Source organism: Ranitomeya variabilis, chromosome 1 (genome assembly GCF_051348905.1).
Source record: "Ranitomeya variabilis isolate aRanVar5 chromosome 1, aRanVar5.hap1, whole genome shotgun sequence".
Lineage (NCBI taxonomy): Eukaryota > Metazoa > Chordata > Amphibia > Anura > Dendrobatidae > Ranitomeya > Ranitomeya variabilis.
This window is the reverse complement of record NC_135232.1, coordinates 739,660,947-739,679,655: the sequence shown is the minus strand read 5'-3', so window position 1 is coordinate 739,679,655 and position 18,709 is coordinate 739,660,947. Positions and strand designations below refer to the sequence as shown.

The 18,709-nt window shown below is 48.8% G+C and overlaps 1 protein-coding gene and 1 non-coding gene across 2 annotated transcripts in view; both read left to right on the top strand.

The window, feature by feature from the left end:
• Window positions 1-74, top strand: TRNAI-AAU (transfer RNA isoleucine (anticodon AAU)). The gene has a single exon. It is a non-coding gene; the product is annotated as a tRNA-Ile (tRNA).
• A 224-nt stretch (window positions 75-298) lies between these two features.
• Window positions 299-18,709, top strand: part of ZNF839 (zinc finger protein 839) — a 24,607-nt gene continuing 6,196 nt past the window's right edge. The window contains exons 1-7 of the mRNA XM_077269254.1: window positions 299-1,268; window positions 2,195-2,917; window positions 3,072-3,284; window positions 5,387-5,479; window positions 5,574-5,714; window positions 6,451-6,558; window positions 6,635-6,761. Of these exons, the coding sequence (XP_077125369.1) occupies window positions 417-1,268; window positions 2,195-2,917; window positions 3,072-3,284; window positions 5,387-5,479; window positions 5,574-5,714; window positions 6,451-6,558; window positions 6,635-6,761 (2,257 nt within the window). The 5' untranslated portion in view covers window positions 299-416. The remainder of the gene's footprint in view (window positions 1,269-2,194; window positions 2,918-3,071; window positions 3,285-5,386; window positions 5,480-5,573; window positions 5,715-6,450; window positions 6,559-6,634; window positions 6,762-18,709) is intronic.

Here is an 18,709-nt window from a genome sequence, read left to right as displayed (position 1 = left end):
GGCCGGTTAGCTCAGTTGGTTAGAGCGTGGTGCTAATAACGCCAAGGTCGCGGGTTCGATCCCCGTACGGGCCAATGTGATTTTTGCTTTTTTTTTTTTTATAAACTTTTGTTATTCCTCTAATGTGATTCTGTGATTTGTCGTTTCACCATTTCCATTACTACTTCACATAGCAAACTCATGACTGTAAAGCTGTCACTTATTCGAACTTTGTAAACATAAAACGCGCTCTGAAGTTTGACTCCGGTGGGCCACCGTACAGCACTTCCTATTTTTGACCTTCCGTGATCGGAAAAAAACTAAAAAGAAAACCTCGTGACTGTTTCCTGCTCATTTGGAGCTGCGTCCTGGACACGGACACTGATTGAAAAACGAAGGGAGAAATTTTACATAACGGCGACAAAAACTCCAACAAAATGGCGGCGCTGGGTTGCCCCGGAAACATGGCGGAGGTGGTGAGCGCCGCGGTGCAGGAGTACGTGCAGATGATGGTAGAGGACCCTGGACAGGTGGTGGTCGTACATGAGGGAGGCGGAGGGGACGCACTGAGCCCGGAAATCCTGCAGAGCATCTCCCACAGTGACACCGTCTTCTACGTGCAGCCGGACGGCAGCCTGGTGCCCGGGGGGAGGCTGCTAAATGGGGGCCGTATGCTGGAGGCTGCCCAACCTGAAGTCAGGCTGGAGGCTGGAGGTCGTGTCATGGAGGCCGCAGTCGTGGAAAGCGCAGTCATGGAGGCCGCAGTCGTGGAAAGCGCAGTCATGGAGGCCGCAGATGTGGAAAGCGCAGTCATGGAGGCTGCAGTCATGGAGGCCGCAGATGTGGAAAGCGCAGTCATGGAGGCCGCAGATGTGGAAAGCACAGTCATGGAGGCTGCAGTCATGGAGGCCGCAGATGTGGAAAGCGCAGTCATGGAGGCTGCAGTCATGGAGGCCGCAGTTGTGGAAAGCGCAGTCATGGAGGCTGCAGTCGTGGGAACCGCAGTTATGGAGGCCGCACACTCTGGGATGGTTCTGGTCGGTGCCCCCGGGGTGGTAGGTGCCGGTGAGGAGGATATGGCCATGGAAAGCGCATTAAACCTCACTATGGAGGCTGCAGACAGAGGCCGTGAGGCTGCCACAACACTCGCGGGGGCCTCAAATATGGCGACACATCGAGGCCTCGTGTCAGCAATCGGGGGGCCCACTCTTATCCCTCAGCTTCTGACAGTAGCCCACCCTGTGGTCTTACGAGAGGGGGCCCTCACCTCCAGGATCCCAGAAACTAAGGTAACTCTTATGGGCCAAACGCAACTTATATTCCCGTTTTGTTTTTTTCTTGTGCAAAATGAATGCAATTTTTTTTAAAAAATGTGTATTATGGACCAAACTCTACATAGAGACCTGCGCCAAATCCTCTTCAACTGCGTCTCCTTAGCGGAAAAACGCGTTGATAGCGCTTAGGGGGGTGAAACGCTTTGCCGCATCAATCACAAAGCTAATGAAAGGAAAAAACAGAACCCCTTCCCCCCCCCCCCCCCCCAAAAAAAAAAAAAGAAAAGTCTCATGTCCCCAGCCGACCTCCGAACCTAAACAAACCTGTTTCATCGTTTACATTTATTAATAGTTTTTCTTCCTATAAATGCCCTTTTCCTCGTTCTTTACGCCATGTTGTTCTTTAATATGTTATACAGGGTTTCATGAATTCATTTCATGAAATTCACTGATTTTTTTTTTTTTTTTTTGCTACTTCAGAGTAAAAAGTCTCATATTAAGTGAAAGGTTTGAAAATATATTTTGCACTAAAAAAATTATATTAGTTCCCAAAAAGTTGCAAACGATGAGTTAGGAAGAAACTTCTTCATGACCAAAACTGCTGCTATGTTGCTGAACATTAAAGGAAAAAAAAAACCTGTAAGGTTAACGCAAATAAAGTCCCTTTTACAACTGTTTTTGTCCTGAAAAAAGACAGAAATGCAATGATAAATCAGCTCCTTGGTGTTTCTCACAGCTGAGTGTTTGTTACAACTGTATCCAGTCTCGCTAATTTCCTATGAGATCTCCGGACCGGACGGTTTTATCTGCACTGATACAATGTAATGAACACGAGTGTAGAAAGCTGTTTAGCTGGAGGATTGACCAGGCACATGTAACGAATCCTCAGCTGTGGGAAGTATTAGCATTATGTGTGAATAATAATTTTATTTTTGTTCCAGCTAAATCCCGTCCATGTTCAAGTACCTGGTCTCCAGGCAAAGACGAGTGCGGATCCGGTGGTGCTTAACCTCAGCGGCGTCCATGTGAAAAACACCAGTCCCGGTCTCCTCGGCTCTCAGATTGTGCAGATCAAGTCTCTGAGCAATTTGGGGAAGCCTCTGGTGGTGAATGCATCCACTCTGGAGTCTCCAATCCAAATCCTCGTTCGATCGGCTCAGCTCTCCGCTGCAAAACAGAGGACCCCCGACCTTAATAGGAACGCCGGGGAATCCTTAGTCATCCATTCGCTTAATGGTGCTCGCACGTTGACCGACCACGCACAGAACAAAGGCCATAAACGCAAAAAGGCCATAAAGATAAAGACCCGCTCTGGCCGAATATCTCGCCCCCCTAAACACAAAGCCAAGGACTACAAGTTCCTTAAAGTGGGTGACCTGATTCAAGACAGCGCCTCAGATTCAGAAGACTATTCAGAGCTGAGCACGGACGAAGAGGAGAAGGGCGCGAAGGAGAAGGCACCGTGCAACCTGCTGCCAAACACAGTGAAAAACGAACTGTTCCAGTGTCAGACGTGTGAAAAGTCCTATATGGGTAAAGGAGGGTTGTCCCGACACTACAGGCTGTACCCCAGTCACGGGCAGATCGAGCCGTCCTTAGTTTCCGATGCCAAGAAAAACAGAGAATCTGGTGTTGGGGGGAATTCGCTGCCTGGTGAACCTAAGGTGAGGATTCTCACCAGTCAGAGACTGACGCTGTGCGGACAGAATGAGGCCGCTCGTCAGTGAGCAGGGGGCGCTGCGGCCCCTTTGGGGTTGGACCATAGTTTATTAATGCCCTGGAATCCTTTGGTCTTATATAATGTAATTTGTGTTTCAGAAGCCAACACCGAGACCTAAGAAGAGGCTGTTAGAGGACCCCCTGAACCCCGATCATTCCAGACTTCTATCTTTGGATAATGATGGTCTTGAGTTTGCTTCAGTATCAACCACTTGCCAGGGACGACAGCAGATAACAGCAAGGAGATTCGGACGCCCTCGGAAAGCACTGGCCATTGCCTCCTCTGAGCAGAATGCACTGCAAGCAAAAGAAGTCAGTACAATATGTATATCCATCATATGAATCGTTACTGTGTATGAGGAAGCAGAGAACTGGGCTCTTTACAAGCTAATAACTTACATATTGTATTATACCCCAGAGCTGCACTCACTATTCTGCTGGTACAGTCACTGCGTACATACATTACTTATCCAGTATTCTACTCCAGAGTTGCACTCACTATTCTGCTGGTGCAGTCACTGTGCACATACATTGCTTATCCTGTATTATACTCTAGAGCTGCACTCACTATTCTGCTGGTTCAATGGCTGTGTACATACATTACATTACTGATCCTGAGTTACCCGTATATACTCGAGTATAAGCCGAGACCCCTAATTTTGCCACAAAAAACTGGGAAAACGTAATGACTCGAGTATAAGCCTAGGGTGGGAAATGCAGCAGCTACTGGTAAATTTCAAAAATAAAAATAGATACCAATAGAAGTAAAATTAATTGAGACATCAGTAGGTTAAGTGTTTTTGAATATCCATATTGAATCAGGAGCCCCATATAACGCTCCATAAAGTTCATGATGTCCCCCATAAGATGCTCCATATTAAAATATGTCCCATATAATGCTGCGCAAAGGTTGATAATGGCCCCATAAGATGCTCCATAGAAACATTTGCCCCATACAATCCTGCATAAAGATCATAACAGAAAAATGCGGCAGCACTCACCCAACTGTGGTCCAATTCTTTATTTAGAACATGAACAAATACAGCTTTTCGGTCCGAGGGAGTGCAGTTGGATGGGAGGTGAGCAGGTGAATGATGACAGCTGTTTCGCGCTGATCCAAGCGCTTCTACAGGTCTCTTTTGTCTTGGACAATCCTGCATAAAGGTTGATTATGGCCTCATAAGATGCTCCATAGGAAATGTGCCTCATATAATGCTGCATAAAGGTTGATTATGGCCCCATAAGATGCTCCATAGAAACATTTGCCCTATACAATGCTGCATAATGGTTGATTACGGCCCCATAAGATGCTCCATAGAATATTATGCCCCATATGCTGCTGTGATTAAAAAAAAAAAAATTCAATACTGACCTCTTGTCCTGAGCAGGCGGGGACACCGGCACTTGCGATATTCACCTGTCCCCGTTCCACCGTCACGCGCCGCTGTGTCTTCCGGCTCTCTGCAGTGACTGTTCAGGCAGAGGGCGGCGCACACTAAACACGTCATCTCGCGGCACGCGCACTAAACACGTCACCTGAACGTCACAGCCAGAGGATGCGGAAGACGGAGCGGCGCGCGGTGGTGGGACAGGTGAATATCACATTACTCAACCTCCCGGCGCGATCCCTGCTTCTCCGATGCGATGGTCTCTGACGTCGGCAGCTTGTTCCTGTGTTCAGTGGTCACTGGTACCACTCATTAAAGTAATGAAAATGAGCTCCACCCCTATGGGAGTGGAGTCATGTCCATATTCATTACTTTAATGAGCAGTACCATGTGACTGCTGGACACAGGAAGAGCTGCGGGCGCTGGAGAAGCAGGGACATGCAGAGACGCTCCGGGAGTAGGTGAGTATAATTTGACAGCTACCGCTCCCCCTCCCCTGCCGACCCCCTGGGACAATGACTCGAGTATAAGCCGAGAGGGGCACTTTCAGCCTAAAAAAATGGGCTGAAAATCTCGGCTTATACTCAAGTATATATGGTACATCCTGTATTATACTCCAGAGCTGCACTCACTATTCTGCTGGTGCAGTCACTGTGTACATACATTACATTACTGATCCTGAGACATCCTGTATTATACCCCAGAGCTGCACTCACTATTCTGCTGGTGCAGTCACTGTGTACATACATTACATTACTGATCCTGAGTTACATCCTGTATTACACTCCAGAGCTGCACTCACTATTCTGCTGGTGCAGTCACTGTGTACATACATTACTGATCCTGAGTTACATCCTGTATTATACTCCAGAGCTGCACTCACTATTCTGCTGGTGCAGTCACTGTGTACATACATTACTGATCCTGAGTTACATCCTGTATTATACTCCAGAGCTGCACTCACTATTCTGCTGGTGCAGTCCCTGTGTGCACACATTATATACTCTTTCTCTCCATCTTCTGCAGCTCATTCAACATTGTGAAGATGCAGACATAAGGGAACACGTTGCACCGTGTCTTTCCGAGCGTCTTTCAGTCTGTGACTACTCTCTCGTGAAGGTCGGTGCACTGATGCTTTAGACTTTTTTTTTCTTTTGTTTTTTACCTTTATCTTCCATCACTGTTCATCCTTTCTGCTGCTATTTTTCCAAAGGTCAAACAGGAACATCCAGATGAGCCTTTGTTTCCGCACCTATATAAAGAACTGGAGAAATTGCACTCCATGGTCCGAATGTTGGCTGCAGAGTATTTCAGTAGTGGGGTGGGAAAGACTCTTGAAGTTACTGATAGTAAGGTGAGTTAAAGGGGTGGTCCCCTCTCCTTTTTATATGGTGGGACTAGTCTCTATCAAGAGATTTCTGACACATCCTGTAGATTTGCTGTAAGGGTATGTTTCCACGTGGCGTATTTGCTGCGGATTGCATGCTGCATACATCCGCAGCGTCCAATCCGCAGCGGCCAGATGTTACAGTATAGAGGATGGGATTTTATGAAATCCCATCTCCACTATGCGTTCAAAGGCGCAGGTGGCAGACCTGCTTATACGCACATGTGGCACGTCTTTATAGACCGCAGCATGTCTATTTATCTTGCGGAGACGCTCAGTCTCCGCAAGATAAATTACACACAGTCTATGTGTAGGAAGCGGTGATTCCGCCTGTGTTCAATGAACACAAGCGGAATCACCGTGCATGCAAAAGCCAACAGTGCTTTGGATGGAGCGGGGATCTGCTGCATCCAAAGCGCTGCCTTTACGGAAAGTGGAAACATACCCTAAGTGTAAGACATTGGAGCCCTATGTTAGCCATGCAGTTTGGCTAATGATGGGTAAGGGGGTAACGTTTCTCCTTGTGACATGCCAAGGTAAGGAGGCTTGTTTGCTGTGCAAATTTTTATCCCAAGTCATATAGCAAGGCTCTTTAAAGGGTCGATATTATGGAATTTTCGGGTCTCTGGTTTCAACAGGTGGTACTATAGAGTACTAATGAAGGGTTATCTCTGCTCTGCATGTGATGTTTTATGTCCACTAGGTGGCAGCATCATTGGACGTTGCTGCAGAACAGTTTGTAGAAGTTTCTCTTCTCCCAGAACAAATCTCAGAAGAACCAAGAATACCGTCAGAAGACGAGAATAATGAGGTAATAGATCTCTGCCCAAATAATGATCTGGTTATAATTGTCACCAGCCAGTAATATGTAATGTGCTCTGTGGTAGTGTTCAACGGAAGAGATGATACCGCCATCCAAGAGATCAAAAGTGGATGAAGCAGAAAGTGAGAGGCCGACCCCAGAAATGTTCACAGAGAACACTGTGTACATCCACGAAGAAGAACAGACGCCAGGTAAGTTAGTGATTACCGTATTTTGTGATCCATAAGACACACTCCAAATTTTGGGGTGGAAAATATATTTCTCCTTGGCCTCATTGAGGGACACAGGACCATGGGTGTTATGCTGCTGCCACTAGGAGGCTAATACTAAGTAGATACAAAAAGATTAGCTCCTCCTCTGCAGAAAACACCACCCACTGGCTCCAGCCGAACCAGTTCAGCTTAGTGTCAGTAGGAGGCACAAGTTTGATTTTCAGATTGCATCTATAATTTAAACTGTTTTTTATTTTTATTTTAATTCTTAATTTTTTCAAAGGATTACTGGGGCGTCGGATCCCTTAACCTACAACAGGCGGGAACGTGGAGTGTCACCTCCACATACCTCCTCCTGCATCGTCTTTTACCGGTATGCCTGAGATCTTCGTTAGGGGTGACGGGTCCCTTCAGGGTACTGCTTTCCCCAGTGTCGCCTCCTTGTACCCCCATCTGCATCCAGGCTCATCCATCCATTTGACTGCCGGATCAACAGCCTTGTTCCATCCTCGGGGAGTTAACCCCTTGGGTGTCCAGATGCGCTTATGGAGTCCGTGCGGCCCCACTGCATCGCCTTTGATGAACAGCGGCGATGGAAGGAAGGCGGAAGGTCCCTCTCTGACCTCGGAGCACATGGATAGAGGTTTCCTGCACGTCCACTTTGATGCAGCCAGCCTGGGTCAGCACTTGGTTCTGTGCTTCATCAATGGATTACCGGCATCTATGGCGGCTCCATGACGGGATGCACACCGCTGGGAAGGTGGGCTGGGTGTGCGTCTGGATCACAGCAGAGGGCTCCTGCAAATGCGGTATGAGTGCTATTTCCAGTGGCGTCCCCTCTCCCTCCGGGTCCCGCGCCGGCCGGCTGCAGAAGTCTAGCCCTCAGCTAGGGCTTATTCTCGGCGGCAATTCCAATGCTCCACCCACTTCATGACGTCGCCGCAGTATCTCCGCCCACTGTGCCTACGAATTTGGCGTGCCTTGCACACTGTAAGACTTGTCAATCATGCCCCCTCTGCAATTCCCTGTGGCAATCTTTATTCCACCTGCCCGGCTCTTTGCATGTACTGACGGGGCGTTCAGCAGAGTCCTGCTGCACATCAGAGGGGCACGGGAGACCGAGAGGACCACTTTCACGGGGCACGGGACCTGGGTAAGATCTCTGAGCGTGCAGCAGATACTCATTGGCCCTTCTCTGCAGTATTCACTGGAGCTTACAAGGTACTGCACTCCCTATTGGAGTATTTCGGCAGAATCAGGGACATACTGTAGTACGTCATGTCACTCCTTAAGACATCCAAGAAGGTTAATAAGGCACATACTGTGTTTTTCACCTCATGTACAACCTGCCAGACTTCGTTACCACGTGGACATAGTATGCCACTTTGTAAAGCCTGTGACCCCGAATGCGCTCAGGAGCCCTCCGCCGTTACCGAACCCAGTGTACCTAGTCCCCCTGAGTGGGCTTCGTCGCAGTCCATGGCGTCATAGCCAAAGCAATAGAGTCCCTCCAAGATTCCTCCTCTACCGGTCGGGGTCTTCGTCTGCCTGTCTCGGAGGGTTCCTATTCCTCATGGGAACTCTCGGTCAGCAGGGACCATTTTCAGACAAAAACTGCACAGGCATCTAGGAAACGGTCTCATAGCACTCCGTCACCCGGGTCTTCTCGCTCCTCGTTATCCGGGGGTTCTGTCTCACGTTCCCCTTCACTCGGGGCTTTCAGTGGCCAGGACTCTACCTCCGATCTTGACATCCCCCTTGACCTAGACTCAGGCGACGGTGGATAGTCTCATTGAGGCCGTCAAAAAGACTTTAAAGGTTGATGTGGACCCTAACTCTGTCCCGGATCACACGGTGTCTTTTAAGAGGACCAAACGACCTCATAGGGTTTTCTCCAACCACCCAGAGTTCCAGGACCTAGTTCAATGGCATAGAGAGAGAGACCGGACAAATGCTTTGCAGGTCAGAAGCCTATTGCTGCGAGATACCCATTTTCCTCAAATTTGCGGAAGGAATGGGCCGAATCCCCTCCAGTTGATGCACCTGTTTCCCACCTGGCCACAAAAACCTTCCTGTCTCTACCAGATGTTTCCTCGATTAGAGACCCCACGGACCATCAGAGAACCTTCACGGTTTGGTTTTTGAAGCCTTGGGCTTGGCACTCTCTCTCTTTTGCCATGGCGTGGGTAAATAAAGTTATGGTCTCTAGGGCAGTACCCTAAGAAGGACCATTCAAGATAGTGACCTCCCCCCGGAAGCAGCAGACCTGGCCAACCAGATCTCCTTAGCTGGGGATTTGTTGCACGCATCATTAGGCTCTGCTAACTGTGCTGCGCTTGCAGCCTCAAACGCCATCACCATCCGTCAGGCTCTGTGGCTCAGGGAATGACGTGTGGACTCTGCGTTCAAAAAGTCCCTGACGTAAAGAGTTGGAGGAGGCTGAGGAGGCATTAATTAAAGGGCCACTGTCACCCCCCCCAGCCGTTATAAACTAAAAGAGCCACCTTGTGCAGCAGTAATGCTGCAGTCTAACAAGGTGGCTCTTTTAGTTTTTGATTCATTTATTACCTCAATAAAGCATTTTAAAAATTGGCCACACATACCAGATATTGTACCAGGAGGCGGTCCGAAGCGTCCTGTATGAATCCCCCAACTGCCGTCACTCTTCTCTTCAGGGCCGATGGTACCCGCCCCCTTCGCGTTGTTGCTTCTTAAATCCGGCGCCTGCGCTGTGCGTGCCTGCCTGGGGCCTGCGCAGTGTTCTTTGTCAGTCACATCTCAGATGCCGGGTGCCTGACTGCGCCTGTGCGGGCAGTGCGGCCGCCCTGTTACTGAATCCCCGCCCCGCACTGTTATTCATTATGCACAGTGCGGGGCTGGGGTTCCTGGGAAGGCGGGGGAGCGTCAGAGATGGGAGAGCGTCCGAGATGGGGGAGCGCCTGAACAGCGCAGTGCGCATGCCCAGGAATGCCAGCCCCGCACTGTGCATAATGAATAACACAGTGCGGGGCGGGGATTCAGTAACAGGGTGGCCGCACTGCCCGCACCTGCGCAGTCAGGCACCCGGCATCTGAGATGTGACTGACAAAGAACATTGCGCAGGCCCCAGGCAGGCACGCACAGCGCAGGCGCCGGATTTAAGAAGCAACAACGCGAAGGGGGCGGGTACCGTCGGCCCTGAAGAGAAGAGTTACGGCAGTTGGGGGATTCATACAGGACGCTTCGGACCGCCTCCTGGTACAATATCTGGTATGTGTGGCCAATTTTTAAAACGCTTTATTGAGGTAATAAATGAATCAAAAACTAAAAGAGCCACCTTGTTAGACTGCAGCATTACTGCTGCACAAGGTGGCTCTTTTAGTTTATAACGGCTGGAGGGGGTGACCGTGGCCCTTTAACGATCAATCCCCAGAGGCACAGGGAAGGTTAAAGGTGGCACAGAATAGAGTATGTCAGATGGCAATGAAAACAGCGGAACGTAGAAGAATGTTTCAAACTGCCAAATACTTTGAAGAGGGGGACAGGGCGGGCCATCTCCTTTCCAGAATAGTGACGGCGCAGAGAGATTCCACACATATAGTCGCTTTGAAGGGAAGGGATGGGAGGGAGCATACTGGTTGCAAAGCAATTTTGGAGGTGATGACGGAGTATTACTCGGATCTTTATAAATCACGGGTACAGCCAACGATGGAGGAGGTGGATGGTTTCTTGACAGGGGTACAGCTTCCCAGACTCTGTGGCCGATCGGGGACTTCTCGAGGAGCCGTTTAATTTGGAGGAGCTTGACGCCGCATTGGTCTCTAAGCCCAATGATAAAGCCCCGGGGGTAGATGGGATACCGGGGGAGGTGTATAAAAAATATAAAGAGATACTGCTTCCTGCCTTATTGGAGGTGTATGCTGCTGGTCTGGTGGAGGGGGAGCTGCAGAGGTCCATGCAGGAGGCAATAATTGTTGAACTGCCAAAACAGGGTAAAGATCCGAGGGATCCAGCTTCTTATCGCCCAATCTCGTTATTAACGATAGATATCAAAATCTTGGCCAAGATGTTGGCTAACCGTCTTAACAAGGTGATAACAACACTAATACACCGGGACCAGTCCGGATTTATGCCCAATAGTTTCACAGCGTGTAATCTTTGACGACTGTTTCTCAATATGCAGGTAAATGGCGGATAATATGGGTCGGAGGGTTGTGGTGTCTTTAGACGCCGCTAAGGCGTTTGATAGTGTGGAGTGGCGGAATTTGTGGGCGGTCATGAAGGCTATGGGTTTTGGTGAGAGGTTCATACGTTGGGTGCAGCTGATGTATGCGTCTCCAAGAGCCCGGATACGGGTCAATGGAGTCTTGTTGGGGGATTTCCCTTTATATAGGGGAACGCGGCAGGGGTGCCCCTTGTCTCCTCTGCTGTTTGCAATTGCTGTTGAGCCCTTGGTGGCGGCAATACGGAGGGACAGGGACGTAAAGGGGTTTCAGTATGGAAACTATGAAGAAAAAATAGCCCTGTACGCTGACGACGTGTTATTGTTCTTGGAAGATGCACAGTAGTCTCTAGGGGCCGCTATGAACAGTATTTCTAAATTTGGGGCTCTTTCCGAATTATCTATTAATTGGGAGAAGTCTGTGTTGTTGCCCATGGACGCGGCGGCTCCTCTGACTCTTGACCCTGGGGTTCCCTTAACAGTACTACATGAGTTTAAGTATCTGGGCATTGTGGTTTCGGACAAAATAGAGGACTATGTGCTGCTCAATCTGACTCCTTTGCTTGGGAAGTTCCACAGAAGATTGGGGCCTGGAAGAAGCTATTTCTGTCGGTCGCAGGCAGAGCCAATTTGATCAAAATGATACTTATGCCTCAGCTCCTCTACATATTGCATAATGCTCCAGTGTGGCTGCCTCAGAGTAAATTTTATAGGATCAATACTATATTTAGGGATTTAATTTGGAAGGGTGGACGGGCGCGCATCAAATTGGAGCATCTGCAAAGGGCTAAGGATGAGGGTGGTCTGGCGGTCCCCAATCCATGGATCTACTATATAGCATCTCAATGCCAGCACATGGTAGGTTGGGGAGAGCCAGAACAAAGCTCTTCAGCGGGGATAATCATTGAACGTGCGGTAGGGAAGGGCCCATTGTTGGCCAGTCTTGAAGCAGGTAGATTCAGAATTAACCCCAAAAAATTCCCAACAATAGCTATGATGGGGAAAGTATGGCAGAAAATTAAGCCATGGAGGGGAGTAACGGAATTTACGAGATATACGCCAATTTGGTTTGAACCTAGGTTGGCAGAGCTCATGAGATTGCGGGGGGTTCGGTCGTCAGTGGAGGCGCATTGGCATTTGGTTCGTGTCTCAGTTGCTTGGAGATGTTATTAAAACATTCGAGACACTTAGGACTGAGTTTCCTTTAACCCAGAAGTCATTCTTTCAGTACCTGCAGTTGAGACACGCCCTAAACTGTCAAAATGAGGTGTCGCGCATGAATCTGCAGTCACATAGCTTGTTGAATCTTATTGGGCCTCGGAGGAGTACAGGGGAGTTCATTACCTTGATGTACAGGGGTCTGATGGATACCTTTTTATTGAAGCATCCGTTAAGGATTAAGGAGAAATGGGTGGCGGATGTGGGCCCCTTGTCGGAGTCCCAGTGGGAGTCCATACTTCAATATATCCCCAGGGCTTCCCTGAGTGAGGCTAAGAGGGTGTCACAGTTATACCTGGTGTATAGGGTGTACAGGACCCCGGCATGGATGAGGAAGGCAGGACTGAGAGGTGACTCAGAATGTCCCAGGTGTGGTGAGGAAGGCGCTGATCTGCTACATATGATGTGGTCGTGTGCTCGCCTCCAACCCTTTTGGGTGAAGGTGCTTAACTTGATCCAGGAGGTGACAGGAGTAGATGTGGTGCGTAACCCGCTGACTTGCCTTTTGGGCTGTATGGATGATATTGCTACGGATGAATGTGGAAGGCTGACTATCGCAAGATTGTTGTATGCTGCGAGAAAGCTTATCGCAATGCACTGGTTGGATGAAAAACCGCCAGGGAAAGAGGAATTTATCAACAAGATACATTTTATTGTCCTTATGGAAAGAAATATATACAGTAAGAGAGGTCAGAATACAAAATTTGAAAATGTGTGGGGTGGATGGATGGATTACCCAGGTGTGGCGTCTGCTGAGTTACTGCAAAGTAGAAGGGGTGTCGTGTAGTTGATTCTGGGGGGACTCCTACATGTACAGGTGTGTTTTTGTAAAGCTTGTTATCTTTTCTCAAGAGGTGATGCTGTCAGATGGTTATATTGGATAATGGGCAAGAGATTGGGGGGAGGGAGAGGGGGGTTGGTTAGGTGGTAAGGGTGTTGTTTAGTAAACTGAAAATATATTATCAGGTCATGTATCTAATGTACGGTATTTGTCTGGAAATTGTATCGGACTCTGTTAATGGTGTGTCATATGCTTTAATAAAAAATACATGATTTAAAAAAAAAAAGTCCCCGACGTCTCTGCCCTACCAGAGCGGTCTTTTATTTGGAGAGAAGCTGGATCAGCTTATCTCGGACGCCACAGTAGGAAAGAGTAAATTCCTTCTCCAGCAGAAGACTAGGCGACCTTCTCGTCGTCAACAACAGTCGCGTTTTTATTCCTTTCAAAGCAACTCCGGTTGGTCCAATGCCACCACCTCTTCCGGATTGGGGCGTTCCCCTCGTGGCGACATTGGTCCCCAGGTCTCGTATAAGACCAACCAGTCATGGAAGGGCTGAACCCAAGCAAACTAGATCTAAGGGTACTGTCACACAGTGGCACTTTTGTCGCTACGACGGTACGATCCGTGACGTTCCAGCGATATCCATACGATATCGCTGTGTCTGACACGCAGCAGCGATCAGGGACCCTGCTGAGAATCGTACGTCGTAGCAGATCGTTTGGAACTTTCTTTCGTCGCTGGATCTCCCGCTGTCATCGTTGGATCGGTGTGTGTGACACCGTTCCAACGATGCGTTCGCTTGTAACCAGGGTAAACATCGGGTTACTAAGCGCAGGGCCGCGCTTAGTAACCCGATGTTTACCCTGGTTACCATCGTAAAAGTAAAAAAAAACAAACAGTACATACTCACATTCCGGTGTCCGTCAGGTCCCTTGCAGTCTGCTTCCTGCACTGACTGACTGCCGGCTGGAATGTAAGAGCAGAGCACAGCGGTGACGTCACCGCTGTGATCTGCTTTCACTTTACGGCGGCACTCAGAGTGGGAAGCAGACTGCAAGGGACCTGACGGACACCGGAATGTGAGTATGTACTGTTTTTTTTTTTTTTTACTTTTACGATGGTAACCAGGGTAAACATCGGGTTACTAAGCGCGGCCCTGCGCTTAGTAACCCGATGTTTACCCTGGTTACCCGGGGCCTTCGGCATCGTTGGTCGCTGGAGAGCGGTCTGTGTGACAGCTCCCCAGCGATCACACAACGACTTTCCAACGATCACGGCCAGGTCGTATCGCTGGTCGTGATCGTTGGAAAGTTGCAGAGTGTGACAGTACCCTAAGTCCCATAGATTCACGGCCCAATGACTCATTTTGTCCGGTCGACACCAGCAGAGTAGACGAAAGTCTACTTCTATTTCGTCAAATCTAGCTCTGTCGTCCACGATGAATGGGTCAGAGACCTGGTGTCTTCCGGGTACAAGATAGTTTTCTTCCCATCGTCCAGCACTGTTCTTCCCCTCTCGCCCCCCACAAGACAGATGCACAGGCCATGCTTTTCTACCGAGCCATCGATTCGTTACCATGAGACGGCGTCATCATTCTGTCCCAGAAAACAGAGAGGTTTGAGGGTTTCTACTCGAACCTATTTGTGGTTCCGAAGAAGGACGGAACGGCACTTCAGGATGGAGTCCCTCCGCTCATAGATGGGGAGGGGGGAGTTCCTAGCATCCACCAACATCAGGGATTCTTACTTCATAGCCCGATTTTTTATTTTTTTTAATTTATTTATTTTTTCCACCTCCCCGAAGGTTCCTGCGTTTCGCCGTTCGCGAGGAACATTTCCAATTTACGGCCTTGTCCTTCGGCCTCGCCACCACTCCAAGAGTGTTCACAAAGGTTATGGCGGCCGTCATGTCCATTCTGCACTCTCGGGGCGTTGTTGTCCTGCTATACCTGGATGACCTTCTTATCGAGGGGCCGTCTTTCCACACCTGTACGAGTGCGTCCGTATCCCCTTGGATACACTTTCTCACCTGGGCTAGCTGATAAACTTAAACAAATCTTCACGGGTCCCAGCTCGGCAGATATCCTTTTTGGGAATGACCCTGGACACTTCCCGAGGGTTGCTGATTCTCCCTCGAGACAAGGTCATAGCCCTTCAACAAGGAGCTTGGGCACTTTGTCACCCATTTCCTTACTCTATCTGATTCGGCATGGGGGTCCTGGGCAAAATGGTGGCAGCGTTGGAAGCCATTCTCTTTGCCTAACTACACCTCTGTCCTCTGCTTTGCGCTTCTATCGGTCTGGGACAGGAACCCGTTCTCTCTCAACCGTCTTTGCCGCTTGCCTCCGTGGGTCAAGCGGGCGCTCACGTGATGGAAGTTATGGTCCTCCCTCAGCCACGGAAATCTTTTCTATCAGTTCAATGGCTGGTGGTCACCATTGACGCCAGTCTTCTCGGCTGGGGAGCTGTCTTCTGTCACCACACTGCCCAGGGATGCTAGTCGCCTCACGTCTTACGATCAACGTTCTGGAAATACAGGCGATTCGGTTGACCCTGCAGCGGTTCCATCACCTTCTGGCGGGTCTTCTCATCTGAATATAGTCGGACAACGCCATGGCTGTGGCGTACATCAATCATCAGGGGGGCACCCGCAGCAGGGCGGCAATTCACGAGGTGGAACACATTCTCCGCTGGTCCGAGATGACCCAGTCATCTCAGCGGTTCACATCCCGGGTGTGGAAAACTGGGCGGCAGACTTCCTCAGCCGTCAGGGTCTCGCCTCAGGAGAATGGTCACTTCACCAACAGATTTGTAATGTAAGAACACAGAAGTACCGTAAGTATAGGAGAATATTTATTAACCTGTATATAAACCTGTGCAACTCGCAATTAGGGACATATACCAATTCCAGTACTCTGTGTAAAATTGGTGACTAACCACCACCAAGTGAGGAAAAATGCCCAATCACTCTATATACGGACAACCAGAAAGTACCCAACCCAGGATTAGTATTACAATATGTCTTTATTATATCATAATTAGTGACAATACATAATAGAAAATATATAATAAAAAACACATATAAAATCAATAAGTCTGTACGTAACACAGGACATCTACAATTAGTAGAATACCGGCAAACCCATTATTGCACAATACGTCCCAACCAGAAAAAAAGTGTAAAAAACATCAGTATACAAATAACCACTCATTAAACCATGTAATACAAGATATAAATATATATAGTGAACCTCCAAAGTGAATCATATAAAGTGCCAAGTGCTAGGAGATCCTAAATACATCCACTAGGTGCAAATGTGCAAACACCGCTCAGAATGAGCAGAACCTGTGCTATAGAGAACTTGTGCAAATGACTAGAAGGGACCTGGGGTGCGTTACCATAGGACCCGGCTACCCTAAAGGTATATACCGTTATATAACTTTTATTTGTCCCTTCTAGTCATTTGCACAAGTTCTCTATAGCACAGGTTCTGCTCATTCTGAGCGGTGTTTGCACATTTGCACCTAGTGCATGTATTTAGGATCTCCTAGCACTTGGCACTTTATATGATTCACTTTGGAGGTTCACTATATATATTTATATCTTGTATTACATGGTTTAATGAGAGTGGTTATTTGTATACTGATGTTTTTTACACTTTTTTCTGGTTGGGACGTATTGTGCAATAATGGGTTTGCCGGTATTCTACTAATTGTAGATGTCCTGTGTTACGTACAGACTTATTGATTTTATGTGTTTTTTATTATATATTTTCTATTATGTATTGTCACTAATTATGATATAATAAAGACCTATTGTAATACTAATCCTGGGTTGGGTACTTTCTGGTTGTCCGTATATAGAGTGATTGGGCATTTTACCAACAGATTTGTCATTGCTGGGGGACTCCGGAGGTGGACCTGATTGCATTATGCTAAACGCCAAGGTACCCGAGTTCGTAGCTCGGTCCCATGATCCAGTGGCCATTGGGGCGCATGCACTGGTCCTTCCGTGACATCAATTTCGTCTTCCTTATGTCTTTCCCCCTCTTCCATTACTTCCGAGGGTTATCAGGAAGATCAAGACTGAAGGGATTCCGGTGATCCTAGTCGCACCGGACTGGCCTTGCCAGGCGTGGTACGCGGAGTTGGTGCAGCTCGTCATCAACGTTCCCTGGCAACTACCGGATCGACCAGATCTACTCTCCCAGGGCCCGATTTGCCACCAGAACTCCGGGGCCCTGTGTTTAACGGCCTGGTTGTTGAATCCTGGGTCCTAACCCAAGCTGGTGTTTCTCCCAAGAGGTGGTTTCCACCAGGGCCGGACTGGCCATAGGGCACTTCTGGCAAATGCCAGAAGGGCCGGTGCCAGTGGTGGGCCGCTCAATCCGCCGCCCCCGCCGTCGCATTCAACTATACCGGCGTATAGACGCCGGTACAGTTGAATGCAATGATGGAGGAGAGCGTCTACAGACGCTCCTCTCCCATCATTCCCCGCTCTGCCTCTGACACTGCGGGTGCACGATGATGTCATATCATCGCGCACCTCCTGTGTCCCGGGCAGACTGCAGCTGCTGAGACAGGAGCAGGAACCAGGAAGCAACGCTGGGCACGAGGAGAGTTTTTTTTTTTTCTGGACTGTGGGGCCATTCTCGGAGGAGGTGAGGGGAGGAAGAGAAGAGATGTGGGCTGTATATAGTTCTCTGGGCTGTGCTCTGTGCTGTATACCACTGTGGGCTGTATATAGTTCTCTCTGGGCTGTGCTCTGTGCTGTATACCACTGTGGGCTGTATATAGTTCTCTGTGGGCTGTGCTCTGTGCTGTATACCACTGTGGGCTGTATATAGTTCTCTGTGGGCTGTGCTCTGTGCTGTATACTGCTGTGGGCTGTATATAGTTCTCTGGGCTGTGCTCTGTGCTGTATACTGCTGTGGGCTGTATATAGTTATCTGTGGGCTGTGCTCTGTGCTGTATACTGCTGTGGGCTGTATATAGTTCTCTGTGGGCTGTGCTCTGTGCTGTATATAGTTATCTGTGGGCTGTGCTCTGTGCTGTATACCACTGTGGGCTGTATATAGTACTCTGTGGGCTGTGCTCTGTGCTGTATACTACTGTGTGCTCTGTGCTATATATAGCTCTCTGTGGGCTGTGCTCTGTGCTGTATACTGCTGTGGGCTGTATATAGCTCTGTGGGCTGTGCTCTGTGCTGTATACTACTGTGTGCTCTGTGCTATATATAGTACTCTGTGGGCTGTGCTCTGTGCTGTATACTACTGTGTGCTATATACAGTTCTCTGGGCTGTGCTCTGTGCTATATATAGTACTCTGTGGGCTGTGCTCTGTGCTGTATACTGCTGTGGGCTGTATATAGCTCTCTGTGGGCTGTGCTCTGTGCTGTATACTACTGTGTGCTCTGTGCTATATATAGTACTCTGTAGGCTGTGCTCTGTGCTGTATACTACTGTGTGCTATATATAGTTCTCTGGGCTGTGCTCTGCTGTATACTACTGTGGGCTGTATATAGTACTCTGTGGGCTGTGCTCTGTGCTGTATACTGCTGTGGGCTGTATATAGTACTCTGTGGGCTGTGCTCTGTGCTGTATACTGCTGTGGGCTGTATATAGTACTCTGTGGGCTGTGCTCTGTGCTGTATACTGCTGTGGGCTGTATATAGTACTCTGTGGGCTGTGCTCTGTGCTGTATACTACTGTGTGCTCTGTGCTATAT